This window comes from Hevea brasiliensis, chromosome 12 (assembly GCF_030052815.1).
Source record: "Hevea brasiliensis isolate MT/VB/25A 57/8 chromosome 12, ASM3005281v1, whole genome shotgun sequence".
NCBI lineage: Eukaryota > Viridiplantae > Streptophyta > Magnoliopsida > Malpighiales > Euphorbiaceae > Hevea > Hevea brasiliensis.
In genome coordinates, this window is record NC_079504.1 from 40519921 (window position 1) to 40531409 (window position 11489).

At 29.6% G+C, this 11489-nt stretch overlaps 2 protein-coding genes across 2 annotated transcripts; one reads left to right on the plus strand and one right to left on the minus strand.

Moving 5' to 3' along the window:
* Positions 1–1107: 1107 nt before the first annotated feature.
* On the plus strand, positions 1108–5245 carry LOC131171430 (transcription factor RF2b-like). Its single transcript, XM_058131538.1, has 4 exons — positions 1108–1906; positions 3578–3710; positions 4270–4354; positions 4533–5245. The coding sequence occupies exons 1-4, from the start codon at positions 1311–1313 to the stop codon at positions 4898–4900; spliced, it is 1182 nt and encodes a 393-aa protein (XP_057987521.1). The 5' UTR covers positions 1108–1310; the 3' UTR covers positions 4901–5245.
* Positions 5246–7463: 2218 nt separating this feature from the next.
* Positions 7464–8365, minus strand: LOC131171431 (non-specific lipid-transfer protein 1-like). The gene is made up of 2 exons (XM_058131539.1): positions 7785–8365; positions 7464–7668 (listed from the first exon to the last, which is right to left on the minus strand). Exons 1-2 carry the CDS (start codon positions 8126–8128, stop codon positions 7650–7652), a joined length of 363 nt encoding a protein of 120 aa, XP_057987522.1. The 5' UTR covers positions 8129–8365; the 3' UTR covers positions 7464–7649.
* Between the last annotated feature and the right edge of the window lie 3124 nt (positions 8366–11489).

Genomic DNA, 11489 nt, shown 5'->3' on the forward strand with positions numbered 1-11489 from the left:
AAAAATAAAAACTGCAGAGTAACTGTGTAGTCGGCTAAACGTTAACTTGTGGTAAATTTCTTTCTTTTTTTTTTAATTATTATTCATTGAATAATAAATTTTAAAAAATCAAATAAATCTTTATAGTTTAAGGTTAAATAAGTCTAAAATTAAGTTTTAGATTAAATAAACTCTTATACTTTTTAACAAGATTAAATAATTTTGTATCTAAAAAAATATTTTTTTAATAATAAAATATTATTTTCTTAACTTTAAATATTAAAAATTATTTATTAATTTTAATTAAAATGAAATTTTAAAAAAGAAATTGAAAAATATGGTGAATAAAAATTGTTTAATATTAAAATAATTATTTTTAATATTTTATTGTTTAAAAATTACAAAGCTTTATTTAGCTATGATTTTTAAATACATTGGACCATTATGTAGAATTTATGTTAAAAAAAGGACACAATCATAAATTTCTGCAAAAAATAAAAATATAAAAACTGTAAAGTAACCGTGTACAACTGTTCAAAATCAAACAATCCCTTGTAATTTTAGTAGATATAAATAATACTAAATTAAGTTTTGGATTAAAAAGTAAATTTATGCTTAATAAAATATTATTTTTTAATATTAAAATATTATTTTTTTAATTTTAAATATTAAAAATTATTTATTAATTTTAAGTAAAATGAAAATTTTAAAAAATTTGAAAAATATGGTGGACAAAAATTTTTAATAATTATTATTTTTTAATATTTTACTATTTAAATTTAAAAAATTTTATTATTAAAAAATAAAATTCTATTAAGTGTGAATTTATTTAGTTTTAATTTAAAATTATAAAATCTTATTTATCTTAAAACTTAATTAGTCTTTAACTGAAAATACAGAGACATATTTATTTTTTTTAATTATTTTTTTAATACTTTCGTATTATGATTTTTAATTACACTTTATTATTATTTGCAGAATTTATGTTTAAAAAAACAAGGACACAATCATAAATTCCAGCAGCGAATAAAAAAAAAAGCTAACGGCGCCGCCGGATAAACGTTAAACTGCATGATAAATTTGTTGTTCAAACTATTGTTCATAAAATAATAAATAATCAGAAGCCTTATTTACTCCGCCAGAAACAAATATTAAAAACCAGTAAAAAGCGCCAAACTATTTACGGAGGAAGGAAAAGAAAGGAAAGGAAAAAAGAACAGAAAAGAAGGGGAGAGGAAAGAAAGTAAGGAAAAAGAGCAAGGATAATGAGAATAGAAAGGAAAGAAGAGGAATAGAAAATCTGTTGAAAATAATTACTACTTTGTACGTCCATGGAAATGCAAGATCCGCAATACAAACACAACCTTAAGGCCAATTCCAATTTCGATCCAAATCCTCAAAATGCAGATCTTAAAAATCCACTCTCCAATGCTCCTCCATCGTCGTCAATGTTTAGTGTTCGGCCTGGGCCCCACCACCGGAGGGCCCATTCCGAGATGAGCTTCCGCTTGCCGGAGGACATGACCATGATGATGATGGATCTGTCTCCTTCTTATCCGATCAAAGGCGGTGGTGCAGGTGGAGGAGGAGGAGGAGGTGGTGGTGGTGGTGGTGGTGGAGGCTGTGGAGGATCTTCCGCCGGTAGTTTTGAAGAGATCGGATCGGAGGACGATCTCTTTTCTACCTACATTGACGTTGATAAGCTTACCGGAGGAGGAAACATAGACGGACGCAATTCTACGGATCAGAGTAATAACAACCAAGGTGAAGGAGATAAAGGAGCTCCCACTTCCACGACGATGTCGAAGCACAGGCACAGCAACTCTGTCGATGGCAGTGCGTACGGAGAGGTAATGGAGGCTAAGAAAGCTATGCCTCCTGATAAGTTGGCTGAGCTCTGGACTATTGATCCTAAAAGAGCCAAAAGGTCAGGAGTTTTATTTTGTTTCTCATTGTTCTTCTTATTCTTCTTTTTACCCCTTTTCTTACGAGTAATGGATTGGAATTATTTAAGTTCAATGTGCTTTGTTTAGTTGCTGAGAAAATGTGAGATAGTAAATGGAAATGTTAAGTTCGATGCTTAATTATTGATATATTGTGCTTATTAGACGTTCCTTGCTTGGTTTTGCCATAGAAAATAGCCTCTAAAATGTTGCATTCAAAAATTGTTCTTCCTCTGTCATCTTTTCCTTTTGATGGTTATTGAGTTTGAGAATACTTTGCTCCTGTTGGGAAATTAGGGTTTTCCAGATCAGATTATTTGCTTCAATTGGTTGTTATTTTCTACAGTTAAGAATAGCTTTAATCCTCTGATTAAACATCAGTAAAATTTGATGTCACGACATGCTCTCTGAAATTTTTAGTAAATTTTCTTCTCTTTTTGGGTAATTTTAAGCTCCATTTGAATCTTCAGAATTTCACTAGAAGAGGACTATTGTGCATTCTTCTCTTCTTTTTGAAGACTAAGTTTTTTTTTTTTTTTTTTTTGTTTCTGTATGACCTGTAATAACTATGAAGTATGATTTGATAATCAATACTTCAGCAGCACATAATTGAAGCCTCAAGTCTACATTACAATTTTGATTGGCTTGTAAACTCAATTAGTTTGCTTCAACTTCAAATTTAATTGTGCCATAGCAAAATAAGCTGTAGCTTCACCAGTATTTCTAAATAATCTCTATCATGTCTACATCCTATTTTTGTTTTTATTGCAAATCTTAATCAGTAATATTCTAAGTTTGTTCCATCTGTACGAGAACCAGTGAGAGGAGGTGCCTAAAGTGTAAATTTTTGCATCTTTTAGCTCCTTTAGATAAAACTCAACTCAATTCAACTAAATCTTTATCCCAAAAATTTATAGAGGTCAACTATATGGATTCTCTTTCTCCACTCTAAACGATTCTGGGTTAAATCCTTAGAAATGTGTAACGCTTTTAGGTCATGTTGTACTACTTTAGTTCAATTATATTTATCAGAAACATATTTTAAAATTATCTTCTGCTGATTTTTTTTTTTTTGGCTACAAATTTTCCTTTATTTCTTCACCTCAGATTTTTGTTTCCCTGTTTTGAAGCTTTCTTCTCCAACATCTTTGATTTTTAATTATAGAGATTACCATTGTTCAAGCCTTATGAGAATGCAATTCTATGTTGAATTAAATGCTACTCAAGTTTCTAGATTGAACAAAAATGCAACATCTTAGCTTCTTTATATTTATCAGGTTCATTGATCGGGTTTTTGATTTTTTTAGTTAAGAAAATGTATTTCAAAAGAGGTTTCCAGACAGCCTGGTGATGCTTCAAGCCAAAACAATGAGGTTTAAAAAAGTCATTTCAATTGACATGAGCAATTTGACATTTTTGCTCAATTTAAAAGAAAAGGTATGCGATGATGATGTAAATACAAAGTTTCACTACTGAAGTCTTCTTTTTTTAAATTTCACACATTAATTTTAGAATTGCATGCTGGCAGATATTTGAAAATTAAAATCTATATATGCTTATGAACTAATGCCAAGATGTGTGAATTTCACACTCATTTATTTATTTTTAGTTTTGAACTCCTTTCATTATGCTCAAAACTTAGTTGTTGCATACAGGATACTTGCTAATCGGCAGTCTGCTGCTCGCTCTAAAGAGAGAAAGGCACGATATATACTAGAACTTGAGCGCAAAGTTCAGACCCTTCAAACAGAAGCCACCACTCTTTCTGCTCAACTCACCTTGTACCAGGTTTTATTTTATGGAATTTTATTGTTGCATTTCATAAGCTTAGTTTTATTTGTAGAATCTTTCTCTATGTCATCATCCATTCAAGACCTGATGACCCTAGTTTGGACAGTTAACTGTGGTTAAAAGATGTCTATCAATTTGGACAGTTGACTGTGGTTAAAGGATGTCTATGTTGATATTTCACTTCTTATTCAATGGACTTCACTGGATAGCTTGTATTGTATTAATGCCGGTCAAAGCAATTTGATCCATGCTTGCACAATAAAAAATTGTTAGAAAAGGTTGAAGAATTATGTAGATGTTAAATGATTCACTATATTACTGAGGAGGCCACTTGGATGAAATTCTGTGTTCTGATTGTCATAACGTCCTCTTTCAAGATAGTTTTTCACTGGACAAGGTAGAAAGAAAAGGCGTGATTCTCATGTTGCTATGCATTTTCTTTTTCTATTAAAAATAAACAATGTTCATGTAACTACATTTTACACAACCATGCTTGGTCCATTGGTTGGTTTTTAGTCATTGTCCTGACAGTGATTCGGCATGTCTTCTTTCCTAGAGAGACACTACAGGGCTGAGTACAGAAAACACAGAGCTTAAGCTTCGGTTACAAGCTATGGAGCAACAGGCTCAGTTGCGTGATGGTGAGCTTTCGTGACTGTCTGCTTTCTGCTAATATCATTGTGATTTTGATACCTCATACATTGTGGAATATTTGGCTCTTGGATTTTTCTTTCTTGAAAAGGTTGTTGCTATAATGCTAGGGGCATTAAATTTCTTTGAAATATTTGCAAATTTTGCTTTTATTTTGATTTTCTACAGCTCTGAATGAGGCTCTGAAGAAAGAAGTTGAGAGGCTCAAGATTGCCACTGGGGAAACAATGAGCCCCTCTGAGTCATTCAACTTGGGAATGCATCAAATACCATATGCCCCAGCAAACTATTTCCCACTTCCACAACAACCAGGACCTGCCAGTCATCCAAACATGCAGTTGCCACCATTTTCACATTCTCAACATAATATGCCAGCTCACCATCTTCATCAAACACATTCCCATGCAGTCTCGGAAATTATGAAAAATGATCCACTTGGCCGATTACAGGGGCTTGATATCAGTAGCAAAGGACCAAATATTGTAAAATCAGAAGGCCCCTCGCTTTCTGCAAGTGAAAGTAGCTCCACATTTTGACATAAACTGGCTACTGACTAGCTGACTTTCCATGGCATGTGTGTTAATAGACTGACATCCAGTTACTTAGAGAAGGCGTTCTATTTAGTTCCATTATTCGTTCCATTCATGTTGTGGGAATCAATTATTAATTGTTTATTCTTAGGGTTATCCCAGAAAAAGGGAAACACCCAGGTTTTGATGCAGCTTGTATGAGTTCTTTGCGTAACATGGAATTTTGTTTATCAATGGTGAATTCAGGGGAGGACCTATGGGAGTGAAAGGTCATTCCCATTAGGTGTAAGATGTTTTATGACGGTGGTGTCAAATTCATTTGTATCTCATTTTCATTTGATTCTGTGTGAACATGGTGTCTTACTCTCATTCCATTTCCTTTATTGGTTGAAATGGGATTCTCAATCTCTTTTGCTCTCAACTTATTCAAGCATGAGGTTTGGATGATCATTATTTGCTATTTTTTCTCATTTTTCTTTTGGGTGGTGTCTTTAAAAGTCTAAACCGACAGCTTTTGCCAATGAACATGTTAGCTTGTGATTGGTGTGTTAGCAAACATGGTCTTACTGTTTTTTTAAGATAAGGTAGGCTGACTCTTTACGCACTTAAGAATTACTTGAAAACAAAAGGATTGATTATGCACCAATTATGCCCGAAATTGAGGAGGGGAATGTGATGCTTTTGAGTTGGATTGACCCTAACTACCCATCTATGAAGCATCACGTATCCTCCTTTGAAGGAGACGTATCCCAGGTTGGATATTTGACCAAAACTTGAATCCAACACTCGTTCAACGTGTGTTGTTGGGTATATTAAACCATGTAAAAAAGAAGAAACGCTTCGTGCGTGCAAAACAGGACTTAATTTTATATAGATATACACACACACACTCAAAATAATGCAATTTTTAAACAATTTGTTAAGCTTAGTGTGATGGGCATCACAAACGAGAGAAAAATTGGTGATATCTTTTAGAGAATACTTTAGTTCAAGATGTCAAACCTTTGATTTTTCATAGTGTTGTCTATTCAGATTTCTTCTTAACAATATTTTTTTGAGAGAGAAAATTTAAATTCTTCCTTTGAAAGTGTAGTGAATCTTATCATTATGTAGACACTTTATTGATAGATCATTAAGTCTTTATATATTTTCAAGTAACATCATTTTGAATTGTAACCCAAATCGTAATTTAAAGTTACGAAATAATATTATTAACTCACATTAAAATAAGACCTCTAAGACCCGTAACAGGCCATTACTCTGCGTGCCTCGGGCTGCAATGGCTGTAACGGATAGGCAAATGAGGAGGAGAATAAGAGAAGGGGAACAAATTAAAGAGGTTTGGAGTTGGGTGGAGAGGAGGCATTCTAGCTATTTTTCATGTTTCTACTTAAACTTTTAAAACATTAATTTGCTAAAACTTGGCTTCTTATAAAAGAACAAGCATATCTTATATGGTGGAGCTAGAGTAAGTGGAGATGCAAATTTAGACTTAGTCTATTTATATTTTGAATCCATAATGAATTTGGAATAAACAAAAAAAAATCTTGTAATACCAATGCAACATCTTATGGGACTCCTTTCTATCCTTGGGTATACTTGATTACAAGTTTTAATCTAGTTAGTAAAAAAGTTAACAATTTATTTTTTAAAAAGTTTCATGAGTTGAGCATTATATAGCCTTTTTCTTAAATAATTTTCGCAGCAAAATGATAAATTCAAAATTGATAGTAAGGGTGATTCTAAGTTAAAATCTCTTCACTTTTTACACTTATAAAGGTGGAGAAAATTTAATCAGCCTATTCTTAATTACCATCAACTTTAGTGAGTTAATTTATTATTTGATTATATTTCATATTATTTGACAATATAATATTGATTACATATTACTTTAGTGTAAATTTGACTGATATATATATATATATATATATATATATATATATATATATATATATATATATATATATATATATATAACGATTTCATTATAATAGTCTGTCTTTCTTTTCCAAACTCGAGCTCATACCCTGTTTGAAAATATGCGCGGCTTATGGAGCAATAACAAAAATCGCTAGGTCTTACAATGGCATTATTGCATTATGTTTAAGATTTTTGAGTTTATCTCGTCTAAGATATATAAATGGGCAACATTTAGAGAGTTTTTTTTACAAGCGAAAATTTTTATTAAGTATTATTTCATAAACCAAGAGCAAATTAAGTAATTTTTTTTTTCAAAAAATTGATCAAACCTTAAGAAATATAGAGAAATTCTTAAATAGATTCAATTTACTACATTATTTTACTAAATCAATCAAATCATTTTATAGTAATATAATCGTGAATAAACATATGATTTAATTTTTAATTATCCATTAACATATTTATATAATTATATGTTAAACATGAATGATATGGAGCGATTTGATTAGCTTAATTTACCAATGGCATGGTGGACTGTGTTTAACACACAAAAATAAATCTGGAATTGAAAATATTGTCTACAAGGTAGTGCAAGAAAGAATCAGAGATTCCAAGAGACTTTAATCAAGCAGTGCAGGAAAGCAGAAGAGACAAGAACATGAAATTATATAATTTTAATTTCTGATATTATAGCTTTAACTAGCATCATCTGATTGCAAGTATCATTTTATTGATACAACAACACCAAAACGACTAGACTTTTATTCGTATTGTATTATAACTTGCTAGAGAAGAACTCTAGCTTCTCAAGCTCTGCCTCGAGCATATTCGCTTCCTATGATGGTTTTGTGATCCTGCATGCACAAACCCATGTAAATTAAATTAGCATTTCTGAAAAATCACATGTATAGTAGATCATATGGATCAAAAAAGAAAGAAAATTTGATGAGCGTAGATATAGAAGTCATACTTGGAGCAGTCAGTATTGGGGCTAACTACGTATGGAGAAGTAGTTCCACATTTAGCAGGAAGCTCGTTAACCCTTGTATAATTGAGGCCAGGGATCTTAGCAGCACCTTCCTTGACGCATTGGCATTTAAGCCTTAGATCTTCTGTCGTATTGGCAAGTGCAAGCGATTCTTTGATTCCTGAACAACAAGCTGGTGGCACGTCCCCTCCAAATACACCATAGGGGATGCATGGAGTCAGTAGCAACGTCACTTGCTCGCATGATATCTTTGCATATACATGAGGAACAACAACGAACATGGAACACACTGCTAACATTACCAGAAATGCTTCCTTAACACCCATGCTGCTATTTGCCACGTTAGCACTCTACTTGCTCAATTTCAAGAATACCCACTTTTATTTTGTTTAGTTTGTGCTTCTTAACGCTCTAGCTGATGCCTACTTATAGAGTATTTTCACAACTGTGGGATGTTAATCTGAGTGTACCAAAAACCCAATAGAGTTCCAGGATTAGGATAGAAGCTTGAAAGGTTTGGCTTGGAATTTAACAGTTAGTCTATAGGATAGAAGCTTCAAAGGTTTGGCTTGGAATTTAACAGTTAGTCTATAGGGCGGCTAAGAAAATTAGTTGTGAAAATTCAAAGATGACATTTCTTTTGCTATGATAATAAGATTGATTGAGAGAAGGAAGATTGATTAATTGAGAGATATTTGGTTATGATTGTGGTGGAAAATGTGTGAGAAAATTCTAGGTAGATTCTCTTGACTTGTTGCAGAAGAGGGCTCCCCAGTAGACTTGCCACTTGCCTAGTTTGATGCTGAAAAGAGTGTTTGCTTGCTGACTCTTACACACACAGACATGCGCACACAAACACAAATAGTTGAGCCATATTTAAGTTCTTTACGTTACGCAACTACAAAGAAAAATTAAAGTGAAATGGACTCACAATAGCCCATATGCTGTTTTATTTTTGTTATTTGGTGCATTTTACCTATATATATATAATAGACTGCAAAATAATATCTATATATAGAAAATTTATGTGTAAATAAAAAAAATTCATTTGTCTTTTTACTCTATTCATAGGGATGTTTCAAATTTTTTTGAGTCATAATTAAGTGAATATATTAATTTTCTCATAAAAAAGTGAATATATTAATTTACATAAAATGGTTTTTAGTGTATATATTTTGACATTAAAGTTTTTTTCTTAGTGATGAAAAGAAAATGAACAATCCTAAATGTCAAAAAGTAAAATCCATAAATATAAAGGGAAATTGATTTATAGCAGGCTCAAAGCAAAATATGTATGATAAAATCTATATGTAAAATAGATGAGATTTATAAAATATTTGTTTTAATTTATAAATTGGTTAAATTAATTTATAAGTTCTAAAAATAGATTGACTTATTTATTTATAATAATTTTTTGAATTATAAGTTGATCTTATAAATTAAAAAAAAAAAAGCTGGGGGACTCAACCTTTTATTTTGATACTTACAAGCTTTGAGTTTATAAGCTAAAAAAAAAAAAAAAAAAACTGAGGGATCAGCTTTTCATTTTGGTGTTTATAAATTTTGAGCATATAAATTAGTTTGATCAATTATTTTATTATACTATTCTCATTTAATTTTTAAAATTTGGCAAGGGAAATTGACTGTATTATAAACAGGAACTTGGTGAAGAAAAATAATATTATATAATGTATAGGTTGCAGTCTTGGAGTTTCCGTGTAATGAGTCTTATATGGAAAATATAATGAATCTTATAGTTTTTTTTTTTAAGAAAAATAATTTATATATGAAAAATATTTTTTATGAAATCTATTTTTTAGAAAAATATTTTTTATGAAAATATTATTTATTGTTTAGTTATAATATTAAATTAATAATATATATTTATATTATATATATAAATATTTTTATATTTTAATAAGATTATAAAATTTTAAAAGATAGAAAATAATTTTCTCTTATTTAATTTTTTGTCTAATTAAAAAATTATTTTTCATTTTTTTTAATATTTTAAATATTAAAAAATATAAAAATATATTTTAAAAAAATTCCGTAAAACAAACGTACTCATTATGTTTTCCACACTTTGGTGTATAAATGATAAAAGTGAAAAGATAATTTCAAAGATAGTTATCTAAAACAAAGAAATTAATGTCTTTGTTAGAACTTTGGCCTCAGCAATTTGTCTAAAGCTGGTAATCAAAATAATTAGTAAATTTTGTCTAAAGTTGATTGTGACATATTTACAAATTAAGCTCTAAGCTACTTGGCTTATGAATTCTAAATTAAAGAAGACAAGTCAAAGAAAATATTAGGATATTACAATTTAATTCTTGAAATATGATGTATTAAATAGTTAATTTCTCTTTTTTAAAAATAAATTACTTAATTTTTTTCCTAAATAATTTAGTCTTATAAAATTTTGGATTTTTATTTTTAATATATTTAATTTTTCATATTTTATTTAAAATGTTTATAATTTTATTATAATATTTGAATTTTATTTATTTTAAATACAATTTAAGTTTGATTGTTAAGAATGTGCGATTTTCGATTCAATTTCAAACCAAATCAATTGAATTAAATAATTAATCAAAATATACAAATACAATCAATTGTATAATAATCATTAATTATAATAGATTTCATATGGATCTAATGATAATTAATGATTAGAATATATATGTTATACATACAATGATTGCACTAAATAAATTTTTGTCATATAAAACAACTCTAATTTATATTTCAATAAGGTCATTATATATTGCCAAATTTCAATAAAAATTCAGTAGCTTTTTTTTTTTTTTAAATTTGCCACATCAAAAATAGAAAAAATTATATAATAAAACTGATATATGTACAATAAATTCATTATAATAATATTAATTATGATGAGTCCCATATAAGTCTTACCATGATCAATGATTATAATTAAACTGTTGTATATACAATGGTTATACCAACTAAAAATTCTATTATCAGCATTGAGGTATTATGACAATGATCCTATTATTGACAAAAAAAAAAATTAAAGTTGGAGTAATTTCTCTGCAACGAATTGATGAAATTAATTTGATACGCATAATATATCCCCTCCTTTCAATTGACATATTTTCTATGCACATCTTTCATTCCCTCCACTTTCTGAAAGGAAAAAAAGTGCAGAAATTTGAAAATAACTTTTGTTTTTACCCTCAATTTCCATCTTTTCAAACATAGCCTTAGTTAATAAGACTAATAAATAGTTCTATTTATAGAGCTGATAAAAAAAGAAAATTGTATTTTTAAAGAGTTAATTATTTAAATATCTATCAGCTATTAATTATATCCAACAACTAAACTAAACACTTCTTCTATCTATTTAAGCTCCCTTTATGAATCTAGATGATTACCTTGCTTTGAGATGCCATTTTTGTTCGTGACAAATGGGTGTGAATATATATTTTGGCAATGCGGGAAGAACTTGATGAAGCATCCTTTGAAAGCACAGAAGTGGGTTAATGGCTGAGCTACTGGAAAATGATTTTCCTTCCATTCAGTATGAAATCAGTAGGCTGTGGAACCAGATTATCAATAAAAGGTACTATTCATACGCCTATAAAGTGAAAAGAAGGATAAATTGTAAAATTCAAGTAAGCTAAAATAACCACGAAATAAGTTACCCTGTTATTTTATTCAAATTTC